Source organism: Sceloporus occidentalis, unplaced genomic scaffold (genome assembly GCF_023333645.1).
Source record: "Sceloporus occidentalis isolate IW3139 unplaced genomic scaffold, rSceOcc1.0.p SCAF_47, whole genome shotgun sequence".
Lineage (NCBI taxonomy): Eukaryota > Metazoa > Chordata > Lepidosauria > Squamata > Phrynosomatidae > Sceloporus > Sceloporus occidentalis.
In genome coordinates this window covers 5857657-5873420 of record NW_028317027.1, presented here as the reverse complement: position 1 = coordinate 5873420, position 15764 = coordinate 5857657, and the positions used below count along the sequence as shown (strand labels likewise).

Below are 15764 nucleotides of genomic sequence, written 5' to 3'. Positions count from 1 at the left end.
AGCATGCTGCAAATAAAACAATGTACTTCCGTGTATGCATTTCTTCCGTTCAGTGACATCAAACATGCAATATGCGTTTAGCTAATCGCTTCATCAGGTGTGAAAAAATGCTGTAAAGCTAGAATGCAGTTTGTTCGGTAAAGGGCTGGAGAGCGGTACAAGAATGAGTGTTTGCAGGCAACTGTGAAGCAGGAATGAGGTTCCTTTCGGGTTTGGGGCAGCATTTCTACAAATTGAGTTGGGGATTTATTCAGAATTAATGGTCTCCTTAATGCTGAGAAGTAAAGGCAGATAATTATCCATCATGCAATACCATCGGGGAGGCATCTGGTTGATCCCAAATGTATTCTGCAGCATGACCCCAAACATACAGCTAAAATAATAAAGAACTATCTTCAGTGTATAGAAGAACAAATTCATTGAGTCTGTCCGGGATTACATTAAGAGAGAGAAACAACTGAGGAGCCTAAGTCCACAGAAGAACTGTGGTTAGTTCTCCAAGTTGTTTGAACACACAAGTCCAAAGAGCAAGTGTTGTATTACCTCCAGTACTCCTCCGATCGGATCAAGCCAAAATAGAGACCTTATGCCATGCCTCTGCTTCATAGACAAACGTATGAATAGAAGCGATTGAGCAACTTTTGCTCAATTGTATCTTTTTTTGTCTTCTCGAGATTCACATTCTTGTTGCTCTTAATTATTGTGTATTGTAATAAAGAATAAATTAATTTTACATCAAAACCTTGTGATATTGGCTCTTCATTCCCGGAGTGATTGTCTCTATTGATATGTTTGTCTCCAAGATGTTTGCAACAACCTACCTGCAAAGTTCCTTAAAAAACTGTGTGCAAGTATGCCTAGAAGAACAGTGGGAGCTAGGCTTTATTTTTAGGATTTTTTTCCCCCCAACTATCAATAAAACTACATTGCCCTAGAGGACCATGCATAAGATTCCTTGAAAGTAACATTTATGGTCCTCAGCTTAAGGGTTTTATCACAATATATTTATATACACATTACACGCATATACATATTTTATATACTTGAAATGATTACGTTTGTGGAATATCCAAAAAAATACAGGCAAGCATTTCCCTCCGAAATCTCTTGCTTCCTCTTTCATTTCCACTTCAACTCACGCCTTCGTGCTTTAAATGCATGAATCTCTTGTACCATGAAAGTCTACCACGATATGTCTGTCAGATTCTGAAAGAAATGCTATTTTAGTAACAGTGTTTCTCAATTTATGCTGTAGGCATTGTATTCTGACCAGAGAGGGTGCCAATAACTTTAGAAATGAAAGACAGTAGAAGCCATGTATGCTTAAATTACGTCACTGTATTGACTTAAGTGAATTCATTTCTGTTGGAGGACTATCAGGAAAAGCGTGGCAACTTTTGGCTTGGGGTAAGTATGGCCAAGTGACCCCATGCCCTCACCCACTTTATTACCTATTCTATCTGCATATACACTATTACTCACACACAGAGCCAGACCTCCTCTTACGATTCTTGCCACAGATTGGCTTCTTGAAGCAGTAACCAATGAAGATTATCTAAATGCACGTGTCTACTTTTGTATTGATGAAAATTAATCATTTTTTTCTCCTTTCTCATTCTTCTCCTTTCCCTGACATTATCATTCATGGTACCAGGTGGCTCAGTGCGGCATTCAGCCGCTAGGTTACTGCTACTGATAAACAAACTCATTCATAGACATACACTGGGCAGGTATGGGCTCATTTAAGCTAAATTCAAATGGCATGGCCGTGGTCAGTGGAATTCTCAAACATGCCTTCCACATCTGCAGTGTATTTAGGGAGGCATGCAAGTACTTGTATACGCAAAAGGGAAGTAGTCTCTGATTGTGTGCTCTCTTGAGACCGCACAAAATGCCATAAAGTTTCAGTTAGAAGTAAAAGAGGAAGTAGCAGTGAAATGTTTTCATTTCATATAATCTGCACATCTGTACGAAGATATGTTTTAAGGGCTTCCTTTCTGTGTATAAAAGAACCCGAACGTTTCTCTCCTTTCGAGAAGTATCTTGCATCTCTCACTGACTGGTTGCTCATAAAGATATTTTGCCTGGAGAGCACAATTAAAGTACAGGTAAGTACCAAAACGGGATACATTCTGTCTATTATGGGTATTAGATTTACAATTAGTCTGATTCTTTCGATGTATTATAGATGGGGTAACGCAAGATTTTATATTTAAGAATATTCATTTTTGTTGCAGTCCCTTATAGGACATTTTTGTTAAAAAATATGTATGCCTGGAAATTGTACCATTAGGCATCAGCAGGGATGGTAGTTAAAAAATAAATTTCTTTACCTGCACAACATTCCTGAGATTTGTATGGATCACAAGTATGTACCCGAGCTCAAAGCACATGGGACATCAATGTTATAAAGCTTTTTATTTTCGGGCAGCATGACATATACAAAATAGGATCAAGGTACAGGCATAAGGATAATATACTTATAATCAGCGACATTTTCAGGAATAACATTTTCTGACTGTCTTCTATGCAGAGCTCTGTTATATAACAGGGAGCGTGATCGCCCAATAGGATGACATGCCCCAGGGAACTGCGCCCCCAGTATATTTGACGTCACATTACACTTTAAGTTCTTTAGACAGTTTTCTTACTTTAAGCGCATTTCTTTCTACTTTCTAAGCAAATTTTTTCTCTCTCCTGTAGAAATGCTATCAGAGGGATATCTGTGTAGGATACAGCAATTCTATGAAGATGACATTATGTCCCGTCAGAGGAGGATGACTGGCTCATCAAAAGAATTGACAGCTGTATCTGAACGTAATTACTCATCTGTACATAACACGAGAACCAGGAACTTCTTCAGAAAGTTTGGCTCAATAGGAAAGAACCCATCAGGGACTCAGCACACAGATAGTACACGAAGCAAAATGTCGAGAACTATGCACCAGGAGATTGAAAATGTGAGGGAAACCTCAACATCTGTAGATATTATTGAGGTGTCAGCTTCCTACAAAGAAACGTTTTTAGTCCCATCTTCCTGTAAAAACATTTGTAAGGACTATAATGATTTGCATGTAGCAGGTGACCAAGTGATGGCCATCAACTCTGTTCTCACTGACTATACCTGCAACAGCAGTTTTATATTTTGTGAAGGGCCGTTCCTGGAGTCTTCCCAGATTCCTCCCACTTTGGAATCTATAAATCCAGTCACCGATAATGTATTAAAAATTCAGAGAAAAAAAGATTCGCTTTGCTGGAAAGCTGGCAGTATTCGAGATAAAAGCATAATGCAGCATGAGCAACCACTTTCCAACTCGGTTCTCAATGAGTATTTGGAAAGGAAGGTCATTGAGCTGTACAAACAGTACATAATGGACTGCACTGCCTCTCCACATCATATTATGGCTTCAGAACTAGTCATGAACAATGTGCAGCAGATAAGTGTACAGATATCCCGTGAGCAAAATATGGAAACCAACAAAGCCAAAGACATGGTCATTAATTATTTACTGAGACTGGCTAGTGAAAAAACATCCAATGTGATCAGCACACCCGATCTGAAGATCTCGATAGACTAAGCCTGCATCAAAAATTATTATATACGAAATTAACCTAATTAACACGCAGTTTTACACATTTAACTAGCTAATGTATTTGTGTCCAGTAGAGGGAAGCTCTTATATATGCCCATCAGTGTTAAATGTAAATTTTATAGTTCTAGACATACTTTTAAATTATTAACACCTACTCCTATTACTACATTCATGTACATAAATGTTATACTTGCAAATGATGTGTTTAAAATAAAATAAAATATTTAACATTTATTTATTGTATCGGTCACATGTTTAATCATAAAAAAAATACTGAATGGTAAAATGGTAGAAGTTTAATGTTTATAAATATATTTTCCATATACATGATGTATTCAAGTTTTTTTTTTGTGGCACAGAGCGTAACGTATTGCATTGGGTATTTGCTTTGTAAGCACATAACAATATTCTGACACTTTGTTGAGCTCCTACAGGCTGTAGTTATAGAACATTTCACGTGATGACACATTTATACCAGACAGCTGATCTGCAGTTTTCCAACTGATAAAGTTGGTGTGGGTTTGCCTTGCAGATGATCAAGGGTTAGTCTGGTGGGGTTTTGTGAGGTCCTACATCTAGAAAAGAACCTACTGACGATTTGTCACTCAGGTGACAGACACATTGATTATCCTGACCAACTGATTCATGGATAAATTGGCAGGTTTCCCAGACGTCACTGCCACTGGTGTGATTACACGTGCATTTTTTTTGGGCAGAAACACGTACATTACACATGATCAAGGTTGGGTTGACAAGGTCCTAAGTATAGGCATACTTTCCCTTTGTGACCACTGTTCCTATCTGTTAAGTGCTGGGATATGACATCAAATGATACACGATGAAGGGGCTTCTGTAATTCAAGCGATGAAGAGAATGATTAAAAATAAATGAAGCACTTTACCCAAAAATAAATACTACAGTAACGTGACATGCCATCCTCTGATTCCCCATAAAGATTGAAGAAATATGTTACTAAATTAGATAAAATGTTGTAGATTAGATATCTTAAAATATGAATTTGGGGGATATTTGGAAACAAAATATTTATTTGTTGGAAGATCCTTCAGTTATGCAGCTGCAGCTGTCCTCCATGGAACCTTGAAGTAGACAACCAATGACAGGAAAGCGCTCCCATTGAAATCAGTAGGAATGCTTTCCGCACATGTGCATACAGACTCCCGCAGTATTGATTCAGCCAGCGATGGAGCTGGCTGGTGCAAAATACATCATGCGCTAGGAGATGTGCTTGGCGAAACACATCTCCTGCACAGGAAAGCTAGGGATGAGAAAAGATCACATGCATATAGGGGGATTTTGTAGAACCCCATGCATTTGCAAGGTGGCACAACAAGAACTTAGAGACCACATGGACACTAAAATGCATATGATGGTTGGAGTGTCCCTTTAAACCAGCAGCCAACATGAGCGGGCTGGCAACATTCAGTGGTCTGGTAATAAATCAGCTCAACAGACATCTAGCTGACAACATGCTTAATATAAACCGCATAGTCCTATCCAAAACACATTAAAAAAACATAATACATACACAAAGGCTTCAGATAATCAACTCAAAATATTTGGCAGCCAATCAGGATAGGATCAGGATTGAGGGATCAGCTGTGGCCTGGGAGACATCATCTTCTCAGCAGGAGAGACAGGAAAAAGGCACATCTTTTGTTGCCAACATCTTGTAAAACTCCCATAAATTCTGTTAAAAACTTTAACACAAAATATTGCTATATCTAATATTCATGTCACATTCCATCCACGCAGGGTGGGCACGGACACAGTTCATTGCAGACATGGACTTGGTGAAGGACACCATTAAGTTTTTTTTATTTAAAATATTACTAAACAGTCCTCCCAGGTTAAAAATATGTTAAAATGAATCATTATATTTCCTTTACAGAGGCCCAAAACAGAAATAGTAACGGACAGACTAACAAGGTACACACACATTATATATATATATATATATATATATATATACTTGCTCTTACTATACCTGCAAACTCTCCGGGTTTTGTGCCAGAGACTATGAATCATGGGAGAGGCATTGTGGCAAGCCCAGTAGAACAACATAGGCTAAAATGTAATACGCATTTGTATACACACTAGCCAGTCCTAAACGATACCCATACAAGAAAACGGGACTACATTCCCAGCATACCATGTTCATCACAAGTACACGTCTTATTGATGCATTTCTATTTGTTAATATTTCTCTTATTTGCTAATCTACTCACCTTCTGTAACTCAATGCTGGCATATAATACATCTAATGAGATGGCTCAGATTTGATAAATTCTTTCTACTTCTGGAGCACTCTAGAAAAAAAGGTTTTTTTTCATGACATCTTTGCAAATTTTTCAGCCAATTGGCCTGATTTTGTTCTCAGCTTTCTTTTCCATATTTTTGGATTTAGGTTTCTTATGCTTGAAGGTGTGTTCAAAGATCCACTTGAGGTAGTATTGAGTTGAGGTATAAACTCCATCGCTTTGGTTCTGGCCCCAGCCGGAGCCCCAGCTGGTCATGCCTACAACACTAGTGTAGAACTTAGTTATGCTTCTTTTCCACATCAAAGGTTCTCCACTATCACCCTGTGTCAATCAAAGAAATCATTACCTCATGTATTCCTCAGCACAGTTTTCGGAAACAAGTACTGTCCAGGATGTTGAAAACATTAACAAATCTCTAGTTAAAAAAGGCATGCAGACAAAAATTGGCTTACCTGGCAACTATCGATACCGCCTTGTTCGTATCCAGATTGTAGTCACCCATAGCACCATTTTTGCACAATTGGGTGCATTTTACTGGAATCAAGTATGGCTCTTTAAACACACATTGATTGCCTACATATTTCCCACTTTTTACATTCTTCTGATCATTATAACTCTTGGGCTAATGGTGCAAAGCAGTGATATCCTTGCTTTTCCTTGGCTAAGAAATGATATTGAGAATCAAGCAGTATTGAAATGTTCTGTAAGCAAAGCACTCAGAGTGCCGCTCAGTCCTAGGCAGCATTGAGTGGCACTGAATGTAGAAGAAGCAAATTATTCGAAAAAGAAAAAGAACCTCCACATTAACGCTATGAGTATAGTACTTTCTAATCTCTTCCTCTTAACACAGAGCATTTATGATTTCCTATATATTTTGTAATTGTTATCCTTCCCCATAAATTTTATAAAGTCGGATGTTGTTTAGCAACACTGTGAACATCAACAACTGCTTTATCTTTCTCTGGCAACTTTAATACCATGGGCAATAAGCCTACAACACTATACATATAATGTTATAAAAGTATTTCTATGTTTAATAGAAAACTATAATACAAATAATTTAAAAATGATTATGCCTACTATACCTAATGGGAAATGCAAGGGATTGGGCACACACAATATAAAATGAAAAATAAATATAAATAAAAATAAAAAGCAGATTTCTGAAGACAGATTTACTTACTACTGATTTACTAAAGAACAAACAAGAATCAAGACAACTCATGTAGGAACGCACGTGATCATTTAGATGGTGGTTTGATAATTTTGTGAATGTTTAAAAAAAATAAAAAGTTGGCAACCAACAGGAGTTTGCTTTTAAGATGTTCAGTGTGGGTTAGATTTGACATGGTAAACTGTGATAATGAAGACAAATAGTCCTGGTGTGTCCTTGCATTGATGGGATACTTAAATATATACTCGGTCAATAAATGTCAGGTTTTTTTGTTTGATTAGTTCCAATTTACCCATTTAAGACACATATGCTCTGGCTGCAAGTGGTATAGAATAACATCAAGAGGCTTACATATCCACAATATATCAATAAGTCTGCACATGGCTTTCTAAATGAGTTGGAATTCATTCAGGTTACCCGTTGTCTGAGGGCAAAGTCTTCCTTGTGTTATGTGTGACTCATTCTAGCTTCCCATACACTGCAAGTTTGTTGACCTGTACCTACTTACTTATCGATCGTATGCAATCTCCTGGTGTCTCTGATGCTGACTATGTTACAGTGGCAAATGCCCTCCCAGTTTCTCAGCCTTTACATATGCTTCCATGCTGGACTATCCTTTGTCCAGAAGAAAGCCATCACATTACACTTTCAGGGGAAAAGTAGCGCTATCCTCCAATGGATGTCACAGTGTCTGTCATTGGGACTATAAAAGTCATATGACTCTCCTGGTTAACCTGGTGCAAATAAAATCATGGTGTGTTTTTTATGGGCTGCCATATGCCATTCACAGAGCCAAAATTCAAGAAGAAGCCGGTACTTGAACCGGTTGAAGCCGGTACTCACATACATTTAGCATCTGGTCCCTGTCATAACCAAACCTTTACTCTAAAACTCCCTTAGCCTTCACCATGTTTCACCTCTTAAAATGTTATGTACCCAACTTGTACCTGAATTTTATGGACATTTCCGATCACCCTACATGCCAAGTAGCCTGGCAAGGACATGCAGCTCGTATGCCTCCTCCTCTCATGTAGGTCTACGACGTTGGTGTGAAGAAATAATGAAATAATAAAAGCGAGAGAGTGGGACATATGACCACAGCAGTACTGTCCATCATATATATTATTGTTTATTGATTTATATAGCACCATTTATATTCCGCTGTGCAATGGGATATACAATATACAAAATAAGGCAAATAAGGACCCAAATTAATTATTTGTGAGCCCATTTGGATTACATGGGTCCAGTGTACCTATACTGTTCTTGTCTTCTTTTTAAAATATAGCTATTATATTGTAATGTATTGAAGAACAATGTGGTTTTGTTACACATATAAAGCAAATATTTTACATATTGCACACAGTTTATGAAACTAAATTCACAACCCGCATTACACCTGCCAGGCTGTTTGTGATTCCTTTGTTGTTTGTACTCTTAATAATTAGAGAATCTCTCCTGGGAATTTAGCAAGGAAGGTGCATGAGAGTGGAATCCGGCAGTGTATTTTAGGAGCGTATGTTACCAAACCATCAACATCAATTTTAAAACTGTGCTGCCAAGAACAAAACATAGTTTACTTCTTAACTATGCAATTCTTATTGTCAGATTTTATTTAAGCACATATCAAAAGGACATGAAATCAGAAATCAGACCAAATAATTGTGTTCTTGGAAATACATGAAAATAGCTTATTTGATCTGATTGCCCAATTCACCTGGATGAAAACCTAAATAGATCTAGAGAGAATCGTGAGAGAGCTTGTCGATATTTCATTAATGACATGTAGTAGTTCTAACTTACTTAGCTTAAAAACAAATATAGATAATCCAAAGGACATTTGTGATTCTTTTTGTTGACCAGATGAACTTTCAAGACCTCTATAGTCTTTGCTTTACACTATATCTGAAGAAACGAACTCTTGGCGTTCTGGAAAGCTTAGGTGTCCATAACATAAGAATGTTGGTTCACTATAAGGTATCATAAGCCTCTTCACCTGTCCACAGGCCAAAATGTGCCAGCCCTCACCTGAGAAAAAGTTCTGTAGTATAGTATTGTGGTTGTATCTGATAGAAAGACAGCTTTGGTCAATGATTGCAAACTACCATATCTGGTTCCATTGGCCTGTTCAATGTCCCAAAATTATGTATAAATTACATTTACACATCAAGCAATTATGTAATATAAAAAGGTATAATTAACTCTTCTAACAAAAATACGATAACCTTTGTACCTAAAAAAACAGTTTACATCATGGAAACACAGGCGGAAAAATTAGTCTGGGCCAAACCGTACAAACAATTATAACTCTGCTAAACAGTGCTAAACAGGACTGACCCAGGGTAGCTTGACTTTTGTCGACAATACCATGTAACCACTGCAAGATAAATGCTGATAACACAAGAGCTTGCCATTTTCTCATGGTGACTTTCAAGCAATCAGGGGTGTTCTAGAAAGATGTAAAGCCTAACCTCAATTGTGACATGCACTTTAGTTTGCTCGGCACCCCAAATTGTTTAACTTACTTTCTTTTTGTATTTGTGCATGTAATATTATAAAAAATTCAATAAATATTGTGTTAATATCTTGTATGTAAAACTGAAGCTAACTAAAATAAGCAGAATAACTATTCCTTATGCGCATACCTGGGAACTTCTGGACTCCGGCTACCTGGAGCCTTCCCTTGCAGGACGCGGCCAGGACTACCCACTGACATCAGCGGGCGGTCCCGTGACGCCGGTGGGTGTTCCCCCTGACGTCAGTTGGAGGTCTTGCTGACATCAGTGTGAGTTCCCCTGACATCAGTCACATGCTTGTGGCCTCCCTCCTCATATCAGGGTGGTGTCACTTGGACCGTCCCCCCAGCACAGATTGGTGCCCATATATTGTGGGTCAGCACTAATACCTTACACACACACACTATATCTCCCCCTCTCCAAGGCATCAATAACCCTAGACTCACCCTTGTCACTCTTTAACACCACTGACCTACACATACACATGATAAAACCATACACTGACACACACTCTAACCCACAGACGAATGCCATACACATACATATACACATATAAAAAAAATTATTCAGCACCTCTCCTACTCTCTTTAGTGCAGCTTGCATAGCCTCCTCCCATTTTCCTCCCATCTACAGTGCAGTTTGCAAAACTCCCCTTCCCTCTTACCTCCCAACGAGCCCTGTCTTTAGAGCTCACACTCTCTGTGGGAGCTGCTGTGCTACTCCTGCAGTCTAAAGAAAGCATGATCCCCAGCTCTGGCACATTAATCCTTTGGCATGGCTCTTTTGGAGGGGGCAGAGATGCCCCAAGCAGGCTGTTTTGGAGGGGCAGAGATGTCCCAGGCAGGCTCTTTTGGAGGGGCAGAGATGCCCCAGGCAGGCTCTTTTGGAGGGGGCAGAGATGCCCCAGGCAAGCTCTTTTGGAAGGGGCAGAGATGCCCCAGACAGGCTCTTTTGGGGAGGACAAGGATGCAATCTGGGTGCCAGAACTGATTTGATACTAAAGGGGGGGGGCTGGCTGGATGGCATAAATACACAATGTAAAGCTGGCTGGTGGCAATAGGCAAGGGTGGGGGACATTAATTCACAAGGTGGGTGCTGGCTGGGGCATCACATACATCAATACTAAAAGGGGGGCTGTCTGGGGGTATAAATACACAATGGGGGACTCACTGGAGTGCAGAAATACACGTGGGAGTGGTGGCATTAATACACAAGGGGGGCAGCTGGGGACATCACATAAATCAATACCAAGGGGGAGCAGGCTGGGGGTATAAATACACATAGGGCTGGCCGGGGAGTGATGCGCAAGGGGGGAATAACACAAATGACATTGTGGAAAATAAAAGTATTGTTAGCTTAGCCGGTCTGGATGCGGGTGTCGGTGTGGCAGAACCTGTCCTGGTGCGTGTGTTTGGGCGTTGGTGTGGCAGAGCCTGTCCTGGTGTGTGTGTGTTAGGGCATCGGTGTGGCAGAGCCTGTCCTGGTGTGTGTGGGGGCGTCGGTGTGGCAGAGCCTGTCCTGGCGCGTGTGTTTGGGCGTTGGTGTGGCAGAGCCTGTCCTGGTGTGTGTGTGTTAGGGCATCGGTGTGGCAGAGCCTGTCCTGGTGTGTGTGTGGGGGCGTCGGTGTGGCAGAGCCTGTCCTGGTATGTGTGTGTTTGGGTGTCGGTGTGGCAGAGCCTGTCCTGCTATGTGTGTGTGTTTGGGTGTCGGTGTGGCAGAGCCTGTCCTGGTGTGTGTGTTTGTGTGTCAGTGTGTTTGTGTGTCAGTGTGGCAAAGCCTGTCTTGGTGTGCATGTGTCTGGGTGTCGGTGTGGCAAAGCCTGTTCTGGCGCGTTAAGGGGGTCGGTGTGGCAAAACGTGTCCTGGTGTGTGTGTTTGGGTGTCGACATGGCAGAGCCTGTCCTGGTGCGTTTATTGTTGACTGGCACTTTACTTACTTAAGGAATAAATTGAACTATTTAATTTTTACTTATCCAGAGATAAAACTCCCTACTGAATTTGTACTCACTTCAGAGGACAAAACTTTCTAGGCCCAGAAATCAGTGAGAGCAAAAGTAAAGGTTTTGTGTTATTTACTCTATTTCAATCTGCATATATTATTAAAAAGGATTAATGGCTCTAAATTGTGGCTTCAGGCGTCCCATGTATGATGACTTTTTTAGTGTACTGATGTCCTCCCAATCTATCTTATACTATCGGCCGAGCACTGATGTTCTCTTTGGTGCACATGGATGCCGAGGAGTTCAGATTCGGTTTATTCTGTCTATTCTGTGTATTTTCTTTATTTCCATAAAAAGGCCCACCAAAATCCTCAGCACCAGGCACATGATGCTCTTAATCCAGCCCTGCACACAACAAATAAGCAGCTGTCTGAACATATTGTATTTAGGGTGACCACATGTCCCAGATTGCCTGGGACAGTCCCGCAATGGGACTTTAAATCTCGGGTCCCGTGCAGCCTCAATCCGGGACAATGCCTTGTCCCGGAATGAGGAGTCTGAGTGAAGAAGGTCTAATCCAATTAGGAGATAATTCTCATCTCTTACCTCAGAAGTTACTGAGTTACTTCTGAGTTCAGAAGCCTCTCCTGATAGGCTGAGTCCCTCCTTCACACCAACTAAGAGTAAACTGCAGCCAGCACCAGGTATGTGTGTTTGACTCTATTTGTGTGACTGTGTTTGTCAGTTTGTCACAGTATTTGTTTGTGTGACTGTTTGTCTGTTTGTGTGACTGTGTTTGTCTGTCACTGTGTTTGTCTGTTTGTGTGACTGTGTGTGTAATGTCTGTTAATAGAAGTGTTAGCATTCTCTGAATCTACTCATGCCTGGTATTAGAGGGGTTAACATTCTATATCTACTCATGTCTGTAATATTAAATCTGAAATCAACATGGTTTTCAAGGCTTCTTAATAATTCATAAATAATAGTATATGTGAATCATATGTATGTGAGAGATATATATATATCGTATTTGCTCGATTATAAGACATCTTATAAGCGGAGTCGTCTTATAATCAGACCTCAAATAGGTCTGACTATGAGACTAAGATCCAGATCCCCCGCAGCACTGCAGGGGACCTGGATCCTCCTGTCTTATGCCCCCCCCCCCAAACTTACCAGTGCTTCTGACTCCCTGGTTTGTACACGGGGCAGCGTGTAGACGTCTACGCAATTCGCGTAGACAACTTCCGCTGCAGCCGGAAGGAGGTGCGGTTAGCAGCGGGGGTTGTCTGCGTCAACCGGGTTGTCTACCGGGGAATCAGAAGCACCGGTATGTTGGGGGGGGTGTTGAATGGGGGGCATAAGGCATTGCCTCCTGAAATGCCTTATACCTCCCTATATGGCACTCTGCCCCATAATATGCCCTTTCAACCCCCTAAATGCCAGAGTGGCATATAGGGGTATAAGGCATTTCTGGGGGCAGAGTGGCACAAAGGGGGTCAAAAGGCATATCATTGGGCACAGTGGCATATAGAGGGTTAACAGGCATATCATGGGGCACAGTGGTATTTAGAGGGTTAAAAGGCATATCATGGGGCACAGTGGCATATAGGGGTATAAGGCATTTCTGGGGCAGAGTGGCAAGCCTGGGGGCAGATGTGCATAACTGGGGGGGCAGGTTGGAAAATAAAAGGAAATAAAAAAAAATATTTTTCTCAATCATAGCTTTTATTTAAAAAAAAATAGTTTACATATTTTATATGAATTAACATTTACTGGTAAAACTTTTTTTCCTAAATTTATATTCAGATTTTGGGGGGTCGTCTTATAATCAGTATAATATATAAAATGTATTTTATGTGTTTGTAACGGTGTGCATATGTGAATCAGTGTATAAATATATATATATATATATATATATATATATATACCTGTGTGTGTGTGTGATCTCATCTGCTTCATAGTATGTCCCTGAATGGCAGAAAAAAATGTGGTCACCCTAATTACTGGAGTCAAGCTATCAGACACTTTCAAATCAGTGGTCATGCCATCAGACGCTTTTTCTTTAGATTAGCAAAAGGTGCAATAGACCTGCAAACGTGATAATAATCATATAATGTTACAATTCTGAGTGGATTATGCAGAGTTCTCACACAAATATATCTCCCTGCAAAATTACATACGTTTATTAAACAAATTAAAGCTAAATATCCGCTCATATCCAGCAAATTACATTTTCTAGCATTTCTGCATATATTACAAAATTCCACCATTGGACCAATATATTTACACTGCACATATCTCACATACACACCCCTATATAATATCTTACAATATGGTGCATTTTTACTGGGGAAATTTAAAGATATAGCACCCCAAATATCAGCGCAGTACTTGATAAATGTCATATTTCAACATTCTACATGGGGTTAAAAAAAATTCCCCCATTGGACCAATACAGTTACACTGCACATATCTCAAACATACACCCCTCTATTATTTCTGAGAATATGGTGCATTTTTACTGTGGAAATTTAAAGATACAGTGCCCCAAATATCAGCCCAGTATATAGCAAATAGGATTTTTCAACATTCTACAGGGGGTTAAAAAAAATTCCCCCATTGGACCAATACAGTTACACTGCAGATATCTCAAACACATGCCCCTCTATTGTTTCTGAGAATATTGTGCATTTTTACTGTGGAAATTTAAAGCTATAGCGCCTCAAATATCAGCCCAGTAGACAGCAAATGGGATTTTTCAACATTTTACAGGGGGTTAAAAAAAATCCCCCCATTGGACCAATACAGTCACACTGCAGATATCTCAAACACATGCCCCTCTATTGTTTCTGAGAATATGGTGCATTTTTACTGTGGAAATTTAAAGCTATAGCTCCCCAAATATCAGCCCAGTAGACAGCAACCGTCATTTTTCAACATTCTACATGGGGTTAAAAAAAATTCCCCCATTGGACCAATACAGTTACACTGTATATATCTCAAACACAACCCCCTCTATTATTTTTGAGAATATAATGCATTTTTACTGTGGAAATTTAAAGATACAGTGCCCCAAATATCAGCCCAATACATAGCAAATGGGATTTTTCAACATTCTACAGGGGGTTAAAAAAAATTCCCCCATTGGACCAATACAGTTACATTGCAAATATCTCAAACACATGCCCCTCTATTATTTTTGAGAATATGGTGCATTTTTACTGTGGAAATTTAAAGCTATAGTGCCCCAAATATCAGCCCAGTAGACAGCAAACGGCATTTTTCAACATTCTACATGGGGTTAAAAAAAATTCCCCCATTGGACCAATCCAGTTACACTGCACATATCTCAAACACCCCCCCCCTCTATTATTTCTGAGAATATGGTGCATTTTTACTGTGGAAATTTAAAGCTATAGTTCCCCAAATATCAGCGCAGTAGACAGCAACTGGCATTTTTCAACATTATACATGGGGTTAAAAAAAATTCCCCCATCGGACCAATACAGTTACACTGCAGATATCTCAAACACATGCCCCTCTATTATTTCTGAGAATATGGTGCATTTTTACTGTGAAAATTTAATTTAAATATTTTGCATTTTTACTATGGAAATTTAAAGCTATAGCTCCCCAAATATCAGCCCAGTAGACAGCAATCGTCATTTTTCAACATTCTACATGGGGTTAAAAAAAATCCCCCCATTGTAACAATACAGTTACACTGCACATATCTCAAACACAACCCCCTCTATTATTTCTTAGAATATAGTGCATTTTTACTTTAGAAATTTAAAGATACAGTGCCCCAAATATCAGCCCAATACATAGCAAATGGGGTTTTTCAACATTCTAAAGGGGGATAAAAAAAAATCCCCCCATTGGACCAATACAGTTACACTGCAGATATCTCAAACACATGCCCCTCTATTATTTCTGAAGATATGGTGCATTTTTACTGTGAAAATTTAAAGCTATAGCGCCCCAAATATTAGCCCAATACATAGCAAATGTTATTTTTCAAAAATCTACAGGGGGTTAAACAAAATTCCCCCATTGGACCAATACAGTTACACTGCAGATTTCTCAAACACATGCCCCTCTATTATTTCTTAGAATATGGTGCATTTTCACTGTGGAAATTTAAAGCTATAGCGCCCCAAATATCAGCCCAGTAGACAGCAACCGGCATTTTTCAAAATTCTACATGGGGTTAAAAAAAATTCCCCAATTGGACCAATACAGTTACACTGCAGATAT

General features: G+C 39.6%; 1 protein-coding gene across 1 annotated transcript; it reads left to right on the top strand.

Annotated features, from left to right (window-relative positions):
• Positions 1-2705: 2705 nt before the first annotated feature.
• On the top strand, positions 2706-3578 carry LOC149289277 (TLR adapter interacting with SLC15A4 on the lysosome-like). Its single transcript, XM_089490916.1, has one exon. It carries the CDS (start codon positions 2706-2708, stop codon positions 3576-3578), a length of 873 nt encoding a protein of 290 aa, XP_089347042.1.
• The last annotated feature ends 12186 nt before the right edge of the window (positions 3579-15764 follow it).

What these genes read in the sequence shown, in the direction of transcription:
- LOC149289277 (XM_089490916.1), top strand. Translation starts at nt 2,706, where the DNA reads ATGCTATCAGAGGGATATCTGTGTAGGATACAGCAATTCTATGAAGAT.